This window comes from Peromyscus californicus, unplaced genomic scaffold (assembly GCF_007827085.1).
Source record: "Peromyscus californicus insignis strain IS unplaced genomic scaffold, ASM782708v3 Scaffold_13__1_contigs__length_99412109, whole genome shotgun sequence".
Lineage (NCBI taxonomy): Eukaryota > Metazoa > Chordata > Mammalia > Rodentia > Cricetidae > Peromyscus > Peromyscus californicus.
This window is the reverse complement of record NW_026294424.1, coordinates 17,163,587-17,186,862: the sequence shown is the minus strand read 5'-3', so window position 1 is coordinate 17,186,862 and position 23,276 is coordinate 17,163,587. Positions and strand designations below refer to the sequence as shown.

General features: G+C 39.2%; 1 protein-coding gene across 2 annotated transcripts in view; it reads left to right on the top strand.

Moving 5' to 3' along the window:
- The window catches only part of Rtn4 (reticulon 4), a 59,460-nt gene that overhangs the window by 8,428 nt on the left and 27,756 nt on the right, over positions 1-23,276 (top strand). The window contains exons 2-3 of one of the 2 annotated variants that reach the window (XM_052734575.1): positions 6,737-6,793; positions 7,693-10,065. The exons of the other annotated variant lie outside the window; for it this stretch is intronic. Of the exons in view, the coding sequence (XP_052590535.1) occupies positions 6,737-6,793; positions 7,693-10,065 (2,430 nt within the window). The remainder of the gene's footprint in view (positions 1-6,736; positions 6,794-7,692; positions 10,066-23,276) is intronic. 2 annotated transcript variants of the gene reach the window in all.

The following is a 23,276-nucleotide window of genomic DNA, read 5'->3' as shown; positions in this document are numbered from 1 at the left end:
ATCAGTAATTTGTTTCTTTTTTTTTTTTTTTTTTCCGTTTTTCGAGACAGGGTTTCTCTGTGTAGCTTTGCGCCTTTCCTGGGACTCGCTTGGTAGCCCAGGCTGGCCTCGAACTCACAGAGATCCACCTGGCTCTGCCTCCTGAGTGCTGGGATTAAAGGCGTGCGCCACCACCGCCCGGCCAATTTGTTTCTTTTTAATCCCGTTAATCTGTGATAAGAATATGCCACAATTTAGTCACTCACTTTTTGTTGGCCATGTTTTTTGGTATTTTGAACAAAAGAACGTTAAAAATATCGTAGATTTTTTTTTTTTTTTTTTTTTTTTTTAGTTTCTCTTTCGTAAATATCTGAGTGTAACTGGGTCATCAACTGAACTGTTCTCCAGGGTGAACACTCAACAGTTGAGGATTCTGGTGGCTCTGCATTCTCACCAAGATTTCTTTTCTTTCTTTCTTTCTTTTTTTTTAAATTTATTATATACACAGTGTTCTGTCTGCATGTAATCTACAGGCCAGAAGAGGGCACCAGATCTCATTACAGATGGTTGTGAGCCACCATGTGGGTGCTGGGAATTGAACTCAGGACCTTTGGAAGAGCAGCCAGTGCTCTTAACCTCTGAGCTATCTTCCCAGCCCCTCACCAAGATTTCTATTAAGAACCTTCAATTTTAACCATTTATGTGTTATGTAGTACTTCCTCATCGTGATTTTAATTCAGATCTTTGTAATGATCAAGGGATTAGGGGACTTTTGCTTGTCTGATTATGTGTCCATTTTGGGAAGTTCACCCACTCTTAGATTGTATGTCTCTTACTGATTTTATAGTTCTACATTAGATACATTTTTGCTTAGGCATATGTGAATGCATTCTCCTACTTTGTAGTTTGCCTGTTTATTTTACTGATGACTTATTTTAAGCTTTTATATTTTATTTATTTATTTATTGAGACAAGGTCTCTCTCCTGGTACTGGCTGGCCTTGACCTTAAAGAGATCTGACAGCTGCTCCCAAGTGCAGGAATTAAAGGCCTGTGTCACCATACCCAGCTCAGTTTTTAAGTCTTAATTTACCTTTTCTTCTTATAGGTATTGTTTATTTAATGTGTACTAAAACATCTTTGTCTACTCCAAATTGCTGTTTTCATCTAGATGTTTAATAGGATTAGTTGTCATGCTTGTGTTAAGCTCTGTTTTGAATTAAATTTTGCTTATGGGATATGAGGTAAATTAGCTGGCCAAAGGGACAAGATGCCTGCTCCAAACTATACCAGTGGCAGTAGCTTCAATATCAGCACTTTCTGCACCTATGGCAGGTTTTTATTGCAGGGAGGACTTTGGAGATGAGTGAAAACAAATTTTTTATACTATGAAGTGGGTACGGGTGACATTTGTTTAAGAGGACACTGATGGTGTTTCCTAAGAGCTGTTCACAATAGTACAATCTTTGAAAAGGTAGAAACAAGGGCAGTCAATCAATATCCAGGCTTTCCACTCTTTATTTTTAATTTTTTTTTTTGAGACAGTTTTTTTGTTTGTTTTTTGTTTTTGTTTTTCGAGACAGGGTTTCTCTGTGTAGGTTTAGGTCTGTAGAACAGGCTGGCCTCAGATTCACAGAAATCTGCCTGCCTCTGCTTCTCAAGTGCTGGTATTAAAGGCAAGCACCACCACTGCCCGGCCAAGACTGGGTTTCTTTGTGTAACCCTGGCTGTCCTGGAATAGCTCTGTAGACTAGGCTAGGTTGGAACTCACAGAGCTCCACCTGAGTGCAGGGATTAAAGGTGTGTGCCACCACAACCAGGCGACTTTCCATTCTTAAAATGTGTGAAATCCCAAGAAACCTGTAGAGAACTATTTCCTGACTGAATTAGTGAATGTCAATTACAGGTTAGAAATTTAGTATATCTCTTGTTAGATTTGTGCCTAAGCATTTTAGGGTTTTTTTTTTTTTAATTTTATTTCTTGTGCAATTTAGGGTGAGACCCTCCTTTCTTATGCAACCTTGCTAATAGACCTCTAACTTCTTTTTTATATAATTTATTTTATTTTATTTGCATTGGTGTTTTGCTGCATGTAGGATGTGAGGATGTCAGATCTTGAGTTACAGACAGTTGTGAGCTACCCTGTGGGTGCTGGGACTTGAACCTAGGTCCTCTGGAAGAGCAGTCAGTGCTCTTAATCACTGAGCCATCTTTCCAGCCCCACATTTTAGGTCTTTATTGCTGTTATAAAATAATACTTATGTTTTTTCCCCCAAGCCAGGTATAATGGTGCTTTTAATCCTAGTACTCAGGAGGCAGAGACAAGCAGATCTCTGTGACTTCAAGGCCAACCTCGGCTACATACTGAGTTCCAGGATAGCTAGAACTACATCATGAGACCCTGTCTCAAGTGGTTTTTTTCCCCCCTTTTGTCCCTAGAATATGCAAATGCAGTTTGAGTTTTGTGTGTTGTCTTTGTATCTGTCTTGAATCCTTGGTAAGTTCACTGTCTTTCTGGAATGTGTGCCCAGTTCTGAGTTGAGTTGTGTATTTTGTGTTGGAGTTTTCAGCATTGTCTGACTATTCTTTTAGGTGACTGACTCTGGACTACCCCTTGTTGAGTTTTGTGCATGGGCAGTGTAGTCTTCACAGTAGTTTAAAGGGAACCCTGGGGCCTTTGCTGTGAAGCTTTTCCTTTGTATGTTAGCCCGCCCTTCTAGCCCAGAGAACCTTTGTAGCCTTCCTAATGGGGCAAGGCTCCTCCTCCTGGAGTTGTGAGCCAGGGAGTGTTTTATAAGTGTCCCAAGATGGCTGCTGTCCAGTTGCTTCATATATTTTGCCATATTTTACTTAAGTTATTGTAGTTACTCTCATAACTAGAGGTAGAAGCTATTTTATGATTTAAAATTAGTCTTATAATTAGATACAATTTTTTAAAAAATATCAATTATATTTTTGGCTAATCTTTAAAATGAGCATGTCAAAGGATGCTCAGTATTTGAGTTGTGTGGACATTGGTGAGATTGTAGTGAAACATTTTAAAATTAGATAACAAATTCCAATAATACATTAAACACTGACTTTTTACTTTTCAAAGTAATGGATTTAAAAAGCAAATCTCCTTAGTAGACTTCCATTGTGAAGCTGATCTTGTGAGTGCATAGCATTCAGAATGCACTAATGAAGGGGGTGCAGACTTGGATTCCGCTAAGAAAACGGAAAGTCAAGTGACTGGTGTTTCTCTTTTCCAGTTCCGTCTAGGGGCAGAGGGAAGTGAACGCTGATTGGAGTGACAGGTGATTAGGATTTCTGGTGATGTGACTCCGGTTTCATGGGGCTGACATTCAGATACACTAGGGAGAGTTCAGTTCGGCCAGCACAGGTGACCCTGGAAGAACTGGAGTAAATTGGGACCATTGTTTGGGGGTGTATTACAGAGGATCTTATTTGTTGTATCCAAGGGTTTGGTACACAGGGGACAACTGGGAGCTTTTAAATGTTTTTAACCAAGAGAATATGTAACTTTTTTTTTTTTTTAGGAAAATTAATTTGATGGCAGTAGAATGGAAAGATTTACCAGAAAAGTTGTGGATTTTCTCTTTAGCATATTTTAAAATAACATTTTCATATGAATATAGTTGTCTTTATGTATAATCAGATATATGTATGTTGTGTTCACAGTAGCACAAATGAAATAAATGTTTTAAATTTTAATTTTTTTTAATTTAATTTTTTTGAGACTAGAGCTTGCTCCTGCTCTCCTGGGATTACAGACTTACACATGAATGGTTAACATTTGTTTCATTCAGTGAAGTTTGGCATTCTGAATAGTTTTCAGAAAAGGAGCTGTTTGCCCCTTTTATAAGCTTAATTGGTGTATCTGTAAACTTCCTCAGAAATGCAGAGTGTTACATTTTTTTACTTAACATAGTCTCCCTAATTATAGTCATTCATTTGCAAAAGTGAGGATCTTTTACAGAAAATGACTAAGCTAACAGCATCTGTTCCCTTCTACAGGAATTTGAGATAGACACTAATATGTTGTTTTACAAGGGAGGGACTGATGAGGAAAGCTGGGAAAGAAGCTCCCGGGCCACATGGACATAGTAGACCTGAGATTTGAACACGTCGTCTCTACCCATAGTCCACCATTGCTCTAGTCAGAAACTGGCAGCCTGTTCTTGAAGACCCAAATGGTACCCCACTCCCTCCCACAAAGCATGTTTAAAAACACAAAACTTATTTTGTGATCAGTCCTGGATGAATTCCCACTTTGGACAATGAGGATTTTGTTTCCTTTTTTAAATTAATGATTTGAAATACCAACTTAAAAACCTTGGTTACTTGGCCAAATGCCAAGTTTTTCTTTGGAAAAGATTCTGGTACTAGATAAAAATAAGATGCATTTTAAGAAACCTTTGAAAAATTGATTTTAAATTAGTTTGTTTTGTCTCTAGTTTTAACAATAGTATACGTTAGCTCACTTTCCGAGTAGAGTAGCTTTTGAATCAGTGACTTCCAACTGTATTGTGTAGAAGGCACCATTTTGTTAAAAAATTGTTCTTTTAAATTGTTCCATCTAAATGAATACTTTGGTTCTGTCCTTTGATCCCAAATCTTTTAAAAACAGATTTACAAAATATTGTCTTAGCTGAAAAATGAGATAAGATATTACATAATTGACCTCTTATCACTGTGATGATATCCTTGTCATCTTGACACAACCTAAAGTCACCTGGGAAGAGAGCCTTAAGCAAGGCTCTCTATGTTAGGTTGGGTTGTGGGTATGTCTGTACAGGACTGTCTTAGTTAACTGATGTGGGAGGACCTTTTGTAGGGTGCACTGTTGCCTAAAGAGTGGCAGAATGGAGCTGAGTGCAAGCAAGCATGTGCACATTCATCTCTTTGCTCTTGACTGTTTGTGGTGTGACTAGCTGTTTGAAATTCCTGCTGTGACTTCCCTACATTGTGAACTGCAACCTGGAATTGTAAGAGACAATAAATTCCTTCTTCCCCAAGTTGCTTTCTCTCAGGGAATTTTATCATCAACGGAAAGAAACTAGGAGAGTTGCACAGCAAGCGAGCTCTGTAAAGTGAGTGCCTGTTGTAGGCACTGCTGTCTTCCTGGTTTGAGTCAGTGTTCTGTTACAGGAGACACTTATGTCACTGTTTTTCATTTGTTGTGACTATACTTTTTGTTTGTGACCTGTGTCTAGCTGTTGAAGCTGATCTTGAACTTGTGAAATTAAGTGATTGTCCCATGTCAAGGTACCTGAATAGGTGGGGATTGCAGGCATACACTGCCATGCTGGCTTACGGAGACCCCTTTAAACCTATTTTCTTTTCCCCCCTCACCATCTATTTCATCTAAGAAAACTTTAAGTATGACGTTGTGCCCTGTGGGGATTCAGTCACAATTTATTTGACAGTATAAAGTTAGGTATCCCCTGTTTATCAAGGGGACTTGGAAGACAAGTCCGTATTCATGTTAGCTATATACATCTCTTTTACTTTTATCTGTTTTAATCAGCCTTGTCTCTCTTGTATTTCCTGGTAGAAGTGTCTTTCCAAATTTGTTGGTTCCTCTTTGCAGAAGAAAAGTTTTCCCGTTATGCCTTGAGTTGTTCCAAGTAGTCCTGTGCTATCTAGAGTCCTTCCTAGTATAAAACAGAAGATCTTCAATTTCCTGAACCTTCAAACCATAGGTACAAACTGATACCATACATACAAGGTTAACATTCTAATATATAGTGTATTGTCTACTTAGTACAAAATGTAAAATGGGTAGCTTAAACAACATACATTTCTCACAATGCTTGAGACTGAGAAGATTCATTCAATTCAGTAGATTTTATTGTGAGGCAGCCTTTTTTTAGTTGGTAGTTTCTGCCTCCTTGTGTGCATGCTTCTCTGGTATCTGGCAATAATCACATTGGACCAGAGCCTTACTTTTAGGACCTCATCTAACTCTGGTAACCTCCCCAAAGCTCTATCTGAACATCTAATGTAGGAGTTAAAAATTCAACACAGGAATGTGGGAAGGACACAAATATTGCTCTATTTCATGTAGGAAACACTGGAGCTAAATTAAATGTCTTATGTTAGTTGTGAATACTTGAGTAAGTTTCTTTTTGGTTAATTTTTATTTAAAAGGAATCTTACCACCATTATGACCATAGAGTTGTAAGTAAAGTGAATTCTAGGGTATAAAGTACGTAAAACAAATGAGAACGTAACTATTGATAGTAAGAGGGGGGTTGATGAATTCATTCCCGAGTGTCACTTGGAGAGTGGCTCATGTGACTGTCTTCAGCACTGTAAGAGAAAATACATAATTCTCAGAAAGTGTTCTCGTAAATGGAACTTAGGCTGGGAACAAATGATTAAATGAAATAGTTATTAATTTTTATCATACTTAATCTTTTTTTTAACTTTTGATTGGAGTAGGACAAGACAATTTACCTAACTGCAAATGTAAATAAAAACCTTGGATGCAGTATTTGAAGTGATATTACTGTGTGGAAAACAGCTTTGGTTAAAATTCAGTATAAACATGCTATATTGCCTCTTTAAAAAATGGCTAACATTTAGTCATATGTGAGAGTTAGCTACTGTTTCTAACTTCTTTTCTACCTTCCTTAGCCTTTTCTCTAAAAATACGGTTGACTCATCATGAACTACCCCTTGCTCAGTCTCTACCCTTCACTCCTCCAGCCTGCTTGTGTTTCTGCTGAGGTCGTATTCTGTTTGTTTTTCAGATGAGACCCTTTTTGCTCTTCCTGCTGCATCTGAGCCTGTGATACCCTCCTCTACAGGCAAGTTCTTTCTGCCAGCCTTTGTCTCTGTGTATTCTGTCACTCTAGTGTTAACTCAACAGAGTACTTTGGATACTGAAAATTAGCACCGGTCCAAGAATGTCATTTTTACTGAAAAGCAAAACAAAATAAAACAAAAAATCCTAAATTTGCATTTTATATGCTACATCCAAGGGAGGAATGGGCAAGGTTTGATTCATAATTGGAATGATTTAAGGAATTCTTGGACCCTTGATTTATATTTATATAATAACGATTCATTTTCTTCAGATAGTTTGTCTTTGTATAGCCACAGGCTTTTATATAAAGGAATGCCTGTCTCTGACCTTTGATAATCTAGTACCCTGTTGAGTCTGTACAGCTGTTTACTCATTAAATCTTCTCTTCTCTTTAAACTAGTTAAAAATAGCTTTTTCCAGTTTGTAACACCTGAAGTTTTTTTCAGATTTGATTTATGTCTCTGCATAGTAGGTAACTGCTTCTGAAACTGCATGCCTTTTTTTTTTTTCTTTAGGTACTTTAAATTAATAACTTTATAGGGCACAGTGATTCAGTATACTCACTGTTGCATGGTCAGGTCAAGATGGTTAGTATATCCATCATCTTAGATGTTTTTCATGTTTTTGTAAGGAGAGTATTTAGAGTCCTCACTTGGCTATTGTGTAGTAGACAACATATTATTAACTATGTTGTGCAATAGCCATGTACTTTTTAAAATTGACTATAGTTTTGTATTTTCAATAATGATCCAAGTCTTCGTGTATTTATTAACTAAATGCTATTAACATTTTACTTTAATAGTAAGTCTTTACTAACACTTTTATGCCTCTGTCATAAAACTTACATTCTCTCCGAGAACACTGGCATTCTCTAATTTCCTTTTCTATCCATGGCCACAGAAAAAAGCATGGATTTGAAGGATCAGCCAGGTGACACTGTTCCGTCTGCTCAAGAGGATTTTCCATCTGTCCCGCTTGAGACTGCTGCCTCTCTTCCTTCTCTGTCTCCTCTTTCAACTGTTTCTTTTAAAGAACATGAATACCTTGGTAATTTATCAGCAGTGTCATCCGCAGAAGGAGCAATTGAAGAAACTTTAAACGAAGCTTCTAAAGAGTTGCCAGAGAAGGCAACAAATCCATTTGTAGATAGAGATTTAACAGAGTTTTCAGAATTAGAATATTCAGAAATGGGATCATCATTCACTGGCTGTCCGAAAGCAGAGTCAACCCTACTAGTAGAAAACACTAAGGAAGAAGTAACCGTGAGGAGTAAAGATAAAGAGGATTTAGTTAGCAATGCAGCCCTTCATAATCCACAGGAGTCACTTATGACCCTTACTAAAGTGGTTAAAGAAGACAGAGTTATGGCTCCAGAAAAGAAAAAGGACATTTTTAATGAAATGCAAATGCCAGTGGTAGCACCTATGAGGGAAGAGTATGCAGACTTTAAGCCATTTGAGCAAGCGTGGGAAGTGAAAGATGCCTATGAGGGGACTAGGGATGTGCTGGCTGCTAGAGGTAATTCGGAAAATAGAATGGATAAAAATTACTTTGAAGATAACCTGGAGCAAAAAAGTCATGGAAAAGATAGTGAAAGTAGTAATGATGACACTTCTTTCCCCAGTACACCAGAGCCTGTGAGGGATGGCTCCCGAGCATACATCACATGTGCTCCCTTTACCTCAGCATCTGATAGCATTGCAGCAAACAGTTTTCCTTTGTTAGAAGATCACACTTCAGAAAATAAAACGGATGAAAAAAAAATAGAAGAAAGGAAGGCCCAAATTATAACAGAGAAGACTAGCCCGAAAACATCAAACCCATTCCTTGTAGCAACACAGGACTCTGAGGCCGATTATGTCACAACAGATAATTTATCAAAGGTGACCGAGGTAGAAGTGGCAAACATGGCTGAAGGTCTAACCCCAGATTTAGTACAGGAAGCATGTGAGAGTGAACTGAATGAAGTTACAGGTACGAAGATGGCTTATGAAACGAAAATGGACTTGGTCCAGACGTCAGAAGCTATACAAGAATCACTTTACCCCACAGCACAGCTTTGCCCATCATTTGAAGACTCTGAAGCAACTCCTTCACCAGTTTTGCCTGATATTGTTATGGAAGCACCATTAAATTCCCTCCTTCCAAATGCTGGTGCCTCTCTAGTGCAGCCCAGCGTGTCCCCACTAGAAGCACCTCCGTCAGTTAGTTACGACAGCATAAAGCTCGAGCCTGAAAATCCCCCACCATATGAAGAAGCCGTGAATGTAGCACTAAAAGCTTCCGGAGCAAAGGAAGAAATGAAAGAGACTGCAAGTATTAATGCAGCTGTTCAGGAAACAGAAGCTCCTTATATATCCATTGCATGTGATTTAATTAAAGAAACAAAGCTCTCCACTGAACCAAGTCCAGATTTCTCTAATTATTCAGAAATAGCAAAATTTGAGAAATTGGTGCCTGATCACTCTGAGCTAGTGGAGGACTCCTCACCTGATTCGGAACCAGTTGACTTATTTAGTGATGATTCAATTCCTGAAGTCCCACAAACACAAGAGGAGGCTGTGATGCTCATGACGGAGAGTCTCACTGAAGTGTCTGAGACAGTAACACAATACAAACACAAGGAAAGACTTAGTGTTTCACCCCAGGAGGTAGGAAAGCCATATTTAGAGTCTTTTCAGCCCAATTTACATATTACAAAAGATGCTGCACCTAATGAAATTTCAACATTGACCAAAAAGGAGAAAATTCCTTTGCAGATGGAAGAGCTTAATACTGCAATTTATTCAAACGATGACTTGCTTACTTCTAAGGAAGACAAAATAAAAGAAAGTGAAACATTTTCAGATTCATCTCCAATTGAAATAATAGATGAATTTCCCACATTTGTCAGTTCTAAAGCCGATTCTTCTTCTAAATTAGCCAAGGAATACACTGACCTAGAAGTATCCAACAAAAGTGAAATTGCTAATGTCCAGAGTGGGGCTGGGTCGTTGCCTTGCTCCGAATTGCCCAGTGACCTTTCTTTCAAGAATATACATCCTGAAGATGAAGTCCATATTTCAGATGAATTCTCCAAAGATAGGTCCAGTGTGTCTAAGGTGTCCTTATTGTCTTCAGATGTTTCTGCTTTGGGACCTCAAACAGAAATGGGCAGCATAGTTAAACCCAAAGCACTTATGAAAGAAGCAGAGAGAAAATGTCCTTCTGATACAGAGAAAGAGGACAAATCACTGCCGGCTGTGTTTTCATCAGAGCTGAGTAAAACCTCAGGTAATCAATCCGTGCACTGGCTCACTAACTTTTTGGCAGATAACATTTGTGACATAGTGTCTGAGATATCATGTTGATTAGAATCTTTTTCACTAATTCAGTTAAAAGTTTACTAGACACATGTGATGCAGACATACATGCAGGTGAAACACTCATACACATACAAAATTAATACAAATCTAAAAAAGAAAATGATTAAGGAAAGTTTTAATTCTAGCCAAGTATGGTGGTATAATACCTATAATCCACACTGTACCCTGAAGGCTAGACAGGAAGATTATTGTGAATTTGTCTCAAAAAACAAGAATACAAAAAAAGTTTGAGTACTATTTTTTACTTCTCCTCAGCATTCACCCTTGCTGTTATCTTTTCTGCAGTTAACATTGCATCATGGAGCCAGGAAAAAAAATTAGTAAAATTATCTTACATGATGTAATTTTCTTTCTTTAGTGTTTCCTGATAACACGACAAGCAAGGACTATTAAAACAGTCTTTTCAGATGTGTTTATTTTTGTCTTAGAAATGATTTCATATCAAATTTGAAGCATGACCATTTCTGTATCATGCTTTTATATTTAAATAGACATTTTTTCTAGTGAGAGATATGAGGCTAGACATATTAAATATAGATATTTTTCAGGAAAGTAATTATTGAAGCATGCTCTCATTTTATGAAAAGCTCAGATTATCCACTTTTTTTGTTTTTTGTTTTTTGAGACAGGGTTTCTCTGTGTAGCTTTGTGCCTTTCCTGGATCTCGCTCTATAGACCAGGCTGGCCTCAAACTCACAAAGATCCACCTGCCTCTGCCTCCCAAGTGCTGGGATTAAAGGCGTGCGCCACCACTGCCCGGCCCCACTTACACTTTTTTTTTTTTCCCCAGAGCTGAGGACCGAACCCAGGGCCTTGCGCTTGCTAGGCAAGCACTCTACCACTGAGCTAAATCCCCACCCTCCCCTTATACTTTTAATACAACATTTACCGTGCTTGTTTTGCATGCATTTTTTATTTATTCTTTCATATATTACATCCCTACCACAGTTTCCCCTCCCTCCTCTCTTCCCATTCCTTCCCCCTTCCACTAGACCCACCTCTCCTCCCTTTACCTTCTGGAAAAGGCAGGCCTCCCAGGAATATCAACCAAACATGGCATATCAAGTTACAATAAGTCTAGGTGCATCCTCTCATATTAAGGCTGGATGAGGCAACCTGGTGTGAGGAATATGGTCCCTAAAGCAGGCAAAAGAGTCAGAGAAAGCCCTGGCTCCCACCCTTAGAAATCCCACAAGAACACCAAGCTACACAACCATAACATAAGGTCAAATCCATACAGGCTCCCTTATTGTTGGTTCAGTCTCTGTGAGCCCGTGTGAGCCCTGGTTAGTTGATTCTGTGGGTTTTCTTGTGGTGTCCTTGACCCCTCTGGCTTCTACAATCCTTCTCCCACTTCAACAGGATTCCCATAGCTCCTCCTAAAATTTCAGTTGCTAGATGAAGCCTCTCTGAGGACCATTATGCTAGGCTTTGGTCTATGAATATAGAAGAATATCATTAGGAGATGAGCTATGAGTGTGAAATGACATGGATGAATCCCAGCAACATTTTTTTTAATTAGCATTCTGTTAGCTGTGTTTTCTACTTAAACTTACAGCGATTATGTTGTATTTACTAAATACACCTACATATTAGAGATGGCTAGCACTGGCTAGTATCAGACCAGTATAGAAATTAATTCTCTGTTAGAGGAGATTCTGAATGTTCAGATAATGAATTGAGCAGGGAGATTTCCTGTAGCGGTTATCTAATTATTCTTTATCAATAAAAACTCGGTCAGATATGGGGAAGAACCTGAATGATCAGAGAAACATCAGAGAAGCAACCAGGGACCTACTCTCTCATTCCTCCATCCAAAAAGGCCGAGACTTGAAGCCCCACCCTACTATTTCCTGTGTCTCTATCTGTCTTCAGTCCTCCAAAACCTCTATGACTAATTTTGGTCAGCTGGTAGCTAGCTACGCCCTCTGATTCAAAGCAAACTTTATTGGCAGTATTGGGAGTGTCAGAATGCTAACAAAATTTCCCACAATAATTTCCTGTTTGATGGAGAGAAGTCAAAGACAATGCCAAGATTCTGGGTTCCTGCTGTGTGTGTATATGAGTTAACAACATGAAAAATGGAGGTGGGGGACATGAGAAAATAAAAAGAGTTTGGGAGAAGATAAATTCAATTTGAATATGTTAGTGTTGAGGTAAAGAAATTATTGATACCATACATAAAAAGACTTTGAAACAGCTTGGCTGGCTATTATTATATGTGTATATTTGCCATGAACTTGGAACTAAAAATTAAAGCCACAGAAAGGAACAAGGGAAAACCAAAAGGCAAAGATAAATGGTTAACACATAAGAGTTAAGGATTGAAAAAGGAGGAAAGGTGCCTGCTAAGTACAATTGATGTAAGTGGGTGGACCAGGACCCTTACAGACTAAACATTGATAACAGATTGGGAACAAGAAGAAAAATGCTAGGCAGCAGGGGAATGGAGTTGAGGGGATTCTCCTCATCCCCCTTTTAGGGTTGGAACAGTTGATCATAGATGCTGGGGTGAACTCCAGAGTTGAGGTGAAGGGATTGGCTTTGTAGAAGAAGGGAGACTGCTGTACTGAGTAGAAAAGAATGTGTGGATAGGTGTTTATTGCTAGGGTTTTTTGTGTCTGAAACTGAAGGACTTGTTTGATAGTGGTAAAGCAGTTCGTGAGGTATTTGCTGAGAATGAGCTGAAACATATTTGGCAAAGTAAGTATGTTTCATACTTTGCAACTGGAGGATGCAAAGGCAGTGTGTTGCTTAATCATTCATGTGTGGTACATTGACTTTTACTCAGGGCCTTGTACATGCTAGGCAAGTGCTTTATTATTGAGTTATACACTCTGCCTAGCGACTTTCAATGTGCTAAGTAGCCTGGATATGGGATTAGAGAAGGCAAGTGATTGTTTTATTCGAGGTAGTTCTGTTTTGCTAAATGGGCCAGTAGAAGGACAGTGAGCCAAGGGATAAAATAGTTTGCAGTCCTTGAAATAATGGACTGACATCCAGGTTGAAGTGAATAGGAAGTGGATAGAGAGTAGTAGATAAAGTGAATTCTAGGTCCAAATTAGGTTTAAGAACCAAAAGTGGTAGGAATGAAAATGTGACTCTTAGAATGTTATGGGGGAAAATAGTGAGATGTATGTGTTGGATATTGAGTTTAAAATGTTAGAGCAAAAGCAGTTCAGGTTGATAAGTGACCGAGATTTGGCCATGAAGAAAGAAGGTTGCTGAGGCCAAGAGGTTGAAATGTATTGCATATGCATTAAAGTCGCTTAGGATAGTGATAGATAATCTCTATGGTAAGGGACAGGGACTGGGGAAATGGCTCAGTGGATAAAGCACTTGATAAAAGCATGTGGCCAGAGTTCAGATCCCCAGCATCCACATAAAAGTTTGCAGGCATAGTGGCCCACCTGTAATCCCAGTGCACTAGAGACAGAAAGTGGAATCCCCTGGAAAGCCTGGCTAGCTAGATTACCTGAGTCAGCATGCTCAAGGTTCAGGGAGAGGCCTGTCTCAGTAAACAATCTGATCTCTATGTGATGTACTTAAATGAGCACTCATGTACCACTAGCCCCCGCCCTCCAAAAAACCCACAACAACAACAGCACCCAAGAGTCTTTGGTAAAAGGGACTTGGGGTAACTGACAGGGAAAATCTACAGGGGCAGACTTCTGAAGTGATAGTCTGAATCTGGAAGCAGCAGTAGTTAGCAGAGAGTCCTTGACACACCCTGTCTCCAGCTGTGCAAAGTACAGGAGAGTAAGCAGCCTTGATTTAGAAGCACCACAGGGAGTCACTGTTCAGGAAGGAGCCAGGCTTTAGTGGAAAGGAGGTGAAAGAAGGAGTGCTTAGGGAAGAAAAGGGGATCTAGGAGAGGTGGCTCACAGTGCAGTAGGAGGTCTCAAGCAGCGCAATAAAATGGCTTTGGGGGAACAGTAGGCATGACAGTGAAGCACAGAGCAGCATTGAAACACCTGTAAGGTTACCTCCTACCTTCATGCTACCTCTCAAAACTTAAGCTAGTTTTCTTCCTATGTTTCTTAGGTTGGTTTTGGTAAACCTAGGGATCTGTAGCCCTAGTTTGGAATTAAAAGGACAAAGAACATGGGGTGGTGGCAGCAGCGGTGAAGGCCTTTAATCCCAGCACATGGGAGGCAGAATCAGGTGAATCTCTTGAGTTTGAGGCCAGCCTGGTCTACAGAGTGAGTTCCAGGACAGCCAGGACTACACAGAGAAACCGTCTAGAAAACAAAAACAAAACAAAACAAAAAACTCAAATGTATATATTCCATAAAAGTCACAGGAAGTAGATACAGTGTTTGTATAAACAATTTGAATGATATGAATTCTTTCTCACAATCTGTAGATGTTGGCTTTTTTTCTATAAAAAGAATGAGAGATTAGGTTTTTCAGCTTGATGATTTTCTTAATTACAATAAGCATCTATTGAAAGCAGGCACTTATAATTGCTTTGACATGGTTACTTGAAGTACTATACGATATATATTTGAGGGGGGGAGACAATCCTTTGTTCTCATGTAACTTACTCCCCTGTGTGTGCTTTGCATGCGCGCGCGCACACACACACACACACACACACACACACACACACACACACACACGGTTTTGTTAAAATAGCTTACGGGCTGTGTGTGGTCCAAATGTTCCAACAATGGTTATCTCTTGACAGAAAGTCCAAGGATCTGGTAGCTGTTCAGTCTACATGACCATAAGTCTCAGCCCTCCCAGATAATTCCTTGAGAGTTGCTGGTCTTTATTCTATTTTGGAACCTCATAGAAGTAGGTAGATTCTAACGCCAGTTAAAGACTGCCTTAGTAACAGGACAGGTGAACTTGCCAGGAAGAGTGAGGTAAGTAGGCAAAAAGCAAAAGCATCCTTCTTTCATGTCCTTTGATCTGGGCTGGCCCCCACCCTCAATTGATTCAGATTTAAGGTGGATCTTTCCATCTCAAATGATTAAATCAAACTTCCCTACAGGTGTGCCCATCTGCTTGGGTTTTATTTAGTTGATTCCAGATGTAGTCAAGTTGACTACTAATATTAGTTGCATAGGTCCACCCCTTGTCAACTTGACACAAAATCATGTTCTGCTTAATTTCAAAATCAAAACAATAACCTTTTAGCTACTCTAAATAGAGCTGCAATGATTTTCAGATTCTCTTTTGATGAATATTACAGTCAGAATATAAACCTACTTGAGATGGATGTGATAGTTTATCCTGTAATCCCAACACTGAGAGATGGGGGCAGGAGGATCACAATTTCAGGGTCATTTTGGCTACAATTCCAGTTTGAGATCAGCCTCAAAAAAGTGTTGCTGGAGAGCTTCTCTCCAGGTCCCACCAAGCCCCGCAGTCCCACAACCCACGTATAAAATAATCACTTAGACGCTTATATTACTTATAAACTGTATGGCCGTGGCAGGCTTCTTGCTAACTGTTCTTATATCTTAAATTAACCCATTTCTATAAATCTATACCTTGCCACGTGGCTCGTGGTTTACCGGCATCTTTACATGCTGCTGGTGGCTGGCAGTGTCTCTCCCTCCTTCTTCCTGTTCCCTCAATTCTCCTCTCTGTTAGTCCCGCCTATACTTCCTGCCTGGCCACTGGCCAATCAGTGTTTATTTATACAGAGCAATATCCACAGCAAAAAAGTTAACTTTTTTTGTCTAGGCTGGTAGCCAGGAAGCTCTAGCAATCCTCTTGTCTCTACCCTTCACTGTTGTGAGGCTAAAAGGCACACACAAGACCATATCCAGCTTCTTAGGTGGGTGCTGGGATTTGAACCAAAGTCCTTGTAGTTGCTTTGCAAGTGCTCCTAACCACTCAGCCATCTCTCCAGCCCAGTTTTAGAATACTTTCTTCATATCACTGTAATCGGGTTGGCTTATGTAGCCAAGAATGACCATTATATGGCTAGAGAGATGGCTTAGTGGTTAAGAGCACTTGCTCTTGAAGAAGACTGGAATTTGGTTCCTAACACCATGTGGTAGCTCACAACCATTATTAACTCTGGTTCCAGAGGATTTGATACCCTCTCTGACCCTCTATGCACCAGGCATGCATGTAGTACTCATATATATACACAGGCAAAACATTCATACAAATAAAATAATACTAAAAAAGAATGACCACCTATTTCTGACTGTTTCCACCTTCCAAATACTGGGATTGCAGACACTACCACTTCATGCAGTGCTGGTATTCAAACCAAGGTTTCATTCATACTACATAAGCACTAGCAGCTGAGCTATATTGTACATGATACAGTGTTAAATAAGTACTTAAAATATCTTTTGTGTGAGTATTTTGCCTGTGTGTGTATAGGTGTGGTGTCTGTGGAGTCCAGAAGAGGGCTTCTGATCCCTGAAAATGGAGTTGTAGAAGGTTGGGAGCCGCCATGGGGGGTGCTGGGAACTGAAACCTGATCCTTTGCAAGAGCAGCAAATGCTCCTGATGGTAGAGCAATCTTTCCAACCCCAAGCAAGTACATTTCATAGAAATGACCAGACAGACTCCCACCTTAGTCCTTTGCTTTCTCCTTTCTCCCCCTCACCATCAGTGTCCTTTATTCCACAAGAAAGTTTTAACGTCTACTTTCACGTCTCATATACGTACATAATGATATCATGTACAAGAATCACATACAGTCTTTCTGAGGCTGACTTAATTTACCTACCACAATTAACTTCAGTTACATCCATATTTCTGCAAATAATGTAGCTTCATTGTTTATGGCTGGAAAAAAATGCCATTGTGTGTATGTATTGCATTTTCTTTATCCCTTTCTTGGTTCCATGGTAGCTACTGTGAATGGTGCAAGTCTCTGCAATATGCTGACTTGGGTAAATATATACCCAAGAGTGGTATACCCTCTGGGTAAATACATACCCAAGAGTGGTACATCTGGATCATGTGTTAGTTAATTTTTTTATCATATTTATATGAGTGTTTGCCTGCATTTATGTATGTGCACTGTGTGCATGCCTGGTGCCTATGGAGGCCGAAAGAGGGTACCAGATCCCCTTGAACTGGAGATTCAGATGATTGTAAGTCATCATGTGGGTGCTGGGAACTGAGCCTAGGTCCTGCAAGAACACCAGGTGCTTTTAACCACTGAGCCACATCTCCAGCCCCTATCATTAGTTTGTTTGTTTGTTTGTTTGTTTGTTTGTTTTGAGGAACCTTCATACTGAATTCCATCATGGCTGGATTCCTTTACACTTCAATCAGCAATGTGTTAAGTCTAAAACCTTGCTAGCATTTGTTGTTAACTGATTTAAAAAAAACATGTATCTATTATTTTCTGTGTGCATGCTCATGCTTGTGCCTGACATGGCTTCTGTGTGGAGGTCACAGGACAACTGTGAGTAATCAGTTCTCTCTTTCTACCCTGTTGGACCTGGAGGGGTCACACTCAGGCTATCAGGCTTGGCAGACTAGTGTCTTTATTGGTTGAGCCACCTCACTAGCCTGTTATGTTTGCTTAATAACTGCTGTTTTGACTAGTATGGGATGGACTCTCCATTAGTTCTAATTTGTATTTCTCTGACTTCTAGTCAAGTTGAATGGTTTATTGGGCATTGTATTTCATCTCTTGAGAACTTCCATTAGTCCATTTTTGAGTTCTTTGTAGATATTAATCTTGTCAGATAGAGATTTCTCTCCCATTCTATAGGCTGTCTACTATACAGAGCTTTTTAATTTCTTGAGATCTGGTTTATCATTGTTGCAATTGTTGAGCAATGGAAATCCTGTTGAAAGTTCTTGCCTATGCCTGTTTTGAAGTGTTTATTCTCTAAGAGTTTGAGAGTTTGGGTTATTACATTAAGATCTTTGATCCATTTGTAGTTGACTTTTGTATAGGTAGAGAGATAATCCACCTTCATACTTTATATGTGGATACCCAGTTTTCTTAGTATCATTTGCTAAAGATGAAGAGGCTACCTTTTCTCCAGCATTAGTCAAGTGGCTGTCTTTGTGTAGTTTGAATGTGCGCTTGCTCTTGTGCCAGCACCTTGTTACTTCGTTCTTGCCCAGTAGTACAACTTCATCCAACACAGTAATCTCTCCAGCATTAATTCTTTTTGCTCAGGATAGCTTTGGCTGTCTGAGGTCTTCTGGGTTTCTTCTTGAAACAAAAGCAAAAGATTGTTTTTTCTGTTTCTGTAAAGAATGTCATTAGAATTTTGATGGAAATTGCATTAAATCTGTAGATGGCTTTTGGTTGTATAGTCATTTTTATAATACTTTGCCTAGTCAGGATCGTGGGATATCGTTTTGACTTCCTTATTTTTTTTTTCAGATTTATTTTATGTGTAGGAGTGTTTTCCTACATGTATGTATGTGCTTGGTGCCCAGGGAGGTCAGAAGAGGGTGGTGAATCTCCTGGAACTGAAGTTAAAGATGGTTGTGAGCTACCGTATTCATTTTGAGAATGTTACTGTGGTCCAACAAGTGTTAACCATTGAGTTGTCTCTCCAGCCACATCTTCGTCAATTTTATTCTTTAGTGTCTTAAAAGGTTTTCATGGTAGAAGTCTTTAACTTCCTTTGTTAGTTTATTTCAAGGGTTTTACAATTTGAAACAGGTTTCTCTGTGCAGCCCTGGCTGGCCTAGAACCTGAAACTCTCCCTATCTATAGACCAGACTGGCCTTGAGTTTAATTCAGTTCCTGCCTCTGCCTCCTGAGTGCTGGGATTAAATGCTCTCCACCTCTCCCCACTCCACATTGTTGTTTATTTTTATTTTGAGACAACTATGAAGAGGGTTTTGTCCCTGCTTTGTTCAGTGGTGTGCACTTTGTTGTTGATATAAACAGATACTGGTGTCTTTTTTAATGTTAATCTTGAATCCTAACCATTTTGTAGAGAGCATTTATCAGATTATGAGCCTTCTTGTGGAGTCTTTAGGGTTTCTGATGTATAGAATTGTAACATCTGAAAATAGGATTTTTTAGATTTCATATATTGGCCATTTGTGCTTTAGTTTTTATGAATTGTTTGTCCAACCTTTGCTCATTTTAAAGTTTCAATATTCTATTTATGATTTCATGTTCCTTACATGCAGGCTGAAAATTATTCTGTTACAATATTTGCTCCATTTTCTAGAGATTTTTATGCTAGATGATTATAGCATTTCAGTGGCCTGCTTAACATATCTATCACAAAGGAAAGCCTGTTTTTCTCTTTATTACTTGTCATTTCATTCTTACTTAATTTTGATTTATTTATAATTGTCTGGATTCTAGCAGAGTTATTTTCCCCATCATAGTCTGATCCAGCTTCCTGGTGCCAGGCAACCATCCTAACTGAAGTGCTGGAAGATTTGAGTGGCCTTTGCTAGATTGCCAATGGTCCTTAGGCAATCAAATCCAGACTGGAATGTTGGCGCCACCTAGTGTTGGTAATGGAAAACCAGTCCTATGATTAAATGTCGGTGGTCACACAAAATTTAGTGAACTGTAGGTAATCTATTTCACACTTGCTAATGATTTTAAAAACGAGTTTATAAGCAATTTTGAATTTTGACATTTTATACAGAATTAAATGTTTGAGTCATGCTGTTAGAAGCATTTTGAAATGACCTTGAAGATTCCCCTAAAGTGTTTTCATTAAAGTAAAACTTTTACTTAACTTTAAAATTTTAAGTCTAGAAATTAGAAATAAATGTGTGTGTGTGTTTTCTCATCGAACAACATTTTCAGTTTCTCTGGATTTTAATATTCACTTATTGAAATTGCCATATGAAGTTAAGAGACTTTGAAAATGCTCTTTTTTTCATTTTATTTTATTTTTTTATTAAGAAATTTTTATTATTAAGAAATTTTCTATTCATTTTGCATAACAACCACAGATCCTCCTCTCCTCCCTCTTCCTGCCCCCTACACCCCCAACCCTCCCCATTCCCACCTCCTCCAAGGCAAGGTCTCCCATGGGGAGTTAGCAGAGCCTGGTACATTGAGTTGAGGCAGGTCCAACGCCCACCCCTGCCACAAACACACACACACACACACACACCAGGGTGTCCCACCATAGGCATTGGGCTCCAAAAAGCTGGTTCATGCACCAGGGACGGATCCTGATCCCACTGCCTGGGGACCCCCTAAACAGTTCAAACTAAACAACTGTCTCGCCTATGCAGAGGGCCTAGTCCAGTCCCATGGGGGCTCCTCATCTATTGGTCCACAGTTCATGGGTTTCCATTAGTTTGGCTGGCCATCTCTGTATGTTTTCCCATCATGATATCAAAGTCCCTTGCTCATAGAATCCCTCCTGTCTGCTTCCATCAGTTACTGGATGAAGGCTCTATCAGTTAGGATAATCACCCATCTGATTACTGGAGTAGGCCAGTTCAGGCACCCTCTTGACTATTGCCAGTAGTCTAAGGTGGGGTCATCCTTGTAGATTCCTGGGAACTTCCTTCCTTAGCACCCTGTTTCTCCCTATTCCTACAGTGTCTTCTTCATTTATCATGGTATCTCTTTCCTTGCTCTCCCACTCTGTCCCTGTTCCAGCTCGAACCTCCTATTCCCCTATGTTCTCATCCCCCATCCCTTGCCCTCCATTACTCCCCTCACCCCCAGTTTGCTCATGTAGATCTCATCCATTTCTCCTTTGCTGGGGAATCCATGCATCCCTCCTAGGGTCTGCCCTGCTAGCTAGCCTCCCTGGAGCTGTGGTTTGCCGTCTGGTTATCCTTTGCTTTACATCTAGTATCCACTTATGAGTGAGTACATACCATGTTTGTCCTTCTGAGTCTGGGTTACCTCACTCAGGATGATCTTTTCTAGTTCCATCCATTTGCCTCCAAATTTCATGATATCATTGTTTTTAACATATGAGTATAACTTCATTGTGTAAATGTACCACATTCATTTTCCATATCACAAGTCTTTCTCCATTTCTGAAGTTGAGTTCAGCAGTGTTGAAGTGCTGACTTTTAGTCCATAGAGGGCATTAGATTACAGGGTGTGGTAGGGTTTGTAATTAATGTCTCTCCATAATAAAACATCTAGTTTTGTACTTTTGTGTTGCTCAGAATTCTGAAATTAGTTTCAAGACTACTGTGTAACTGTCACTGTTTGATACTGGAAAAAGATTCTGCTTTTCCATAGTTAGTAGAAATAAGAATTACAGCTTCCCCAAACAGTATACAAGCAATGTCTTAATCGCATTTTCAAACAAATGGCTGTTTGTTTGTTTGTTTTTCCTTCTTATTTCCTTGTATCTCTGAACATTGTAAAGAAAACAAAACAAACAAGCCAAAGGTTTTGCTGGGTTCAAAAGTAGTAGAGAGAGAATTGGGAAACTTGCTTGAGAGAGCTGGATGAGGTAGAATGAGTAGACAGCAGTGTGGTCTTACTGCTGTCTGTTCTTTTGTTTCTTTTTTGAAACAAAAACTACATAGCCTTGCTATGGAGTGCTGGCTGGCCTGAGCTCAGAGAGAGCTATCTGCCTGTGCCACCCATGCTAGGCTGTCTCATGTGCTCTGAGACAGTTCCCTTCTGCTTGAAATCCTTCCTAGTAGATACAGGTTAAAAAAAAAAGGCTCACACATGCTACTTGGTTTTATTTTTTATGAACACTTTCAGATTTTTTATTAGGAACTTATTTAATAATATTTTTCTTAGTAAAGTGCGCATAGTAACAAACTTAGTGTTTTGACTGAGCTATGGGAAGAGAGACAGTATTGTAGAGCAAAGTGCTTTTCAGAAATGAGTTGGGGGGATCTTTGTAGGTTTTTGCTTTTATTGTTTAGCATTGCACATAAAAGCTTGATCTGTGTGTGACTCCTCCTTTGGTATTCTGTACTTTTAAGAGAAAACTAGAGTACTACTCCAAATCATCAAAGTATCATTTTGCAAGTTGGGTTGTGTGTCTATTATTTTAGAATTATACTTGAAAGAAATTCATATGAAAAAAAGGTTGATATTTAAACTCACCAAGATGAGGTTTGATATGAAAATATGACCCATAAATTACATATTCATAAATTTTGCTTTGTCGGCTTTTCAGATTAAAGTATTTTGCTTAGCTAACTTAAACAACTGCAGTTTTAAGACTGAGAGGAAGTGGGTAAAAATGTCTTGATACCTGTTAGCTAGCTAATTTTCTCTATACTTAGCAGGAATTGTAATAACTGAAATTAAAGAATTGTGTATCATTCTGCAATATTGAATACTTACTGAACTTAAAAGCTTCCAGTTTGCTTTCTTAAATATAAGTTCACAGTTCTAAAAGTGCATTAATAATTCATTTTTTTTTCTTTTTTTAAATTTTTTGGCACGTGTAACCTCACCAGGGGCTCCAATTAAAAAAAAAAAATGGGGAAGGAAGGTGCAGCCTGCTGGTCTAAACCAGGTGCTGGATAGGGAGCTTCTGCCTTAGTCTGCAGCCCCCCAGTGCCTGGGGCCCACCTCATCCCCGGCATTAATAATTCATATGAGTGTATTATTGCATTCTTGACACTTTAAACAAGTAAAGTACTACAAATGTGTGAGTTCTATAAATGCCGACTCCTTTTACTTTAGGAACTATGTAACCCAAAGGTAGTGTGCGAATGCTTTACTCTCAACTATTTCTTAGTCTTCTGGTGTTGGTTCTTGTTCTGTTGGAGCTCAGGTTAGAACCCCAAACCATGAGCCTGCTAGGCATACGCTTACCAGTCAACTGCATTCCTTGTCCTTGTTTGTCAGCTTTGGTTTTGTTTTGTTTTCTGAGACAGAGTTTCTCTGTGTAGCCCTGGCTGTCCTGGAACTCATTCTGTAGACCAGGCCTTGAACTCACAGAGATCCATCACCTCCTGGTAAGGTGAACTGTCTGTCAGTTTTAAAGAGCTCATTTGAAAATGCCATTCTGGGAGTATTTTGTATTTGTTGAATAGTTTTGGATGCTAGACTTAAGTGAAGAGGCCACACATTTTCATCCTTGATGTGGTCTGATGACAGTGTTCCCAAATAATTGCATTATATAAAGGCTTAGCAAGTAATGTTAAATATTAGTTTTTGAACTGAAAATACTTAAAAAAATCTTTTAAAATTGCTTTCTTTTATTTGTAATTGAGCAAGAGACAGATAATGAAAAATTGGGGGTT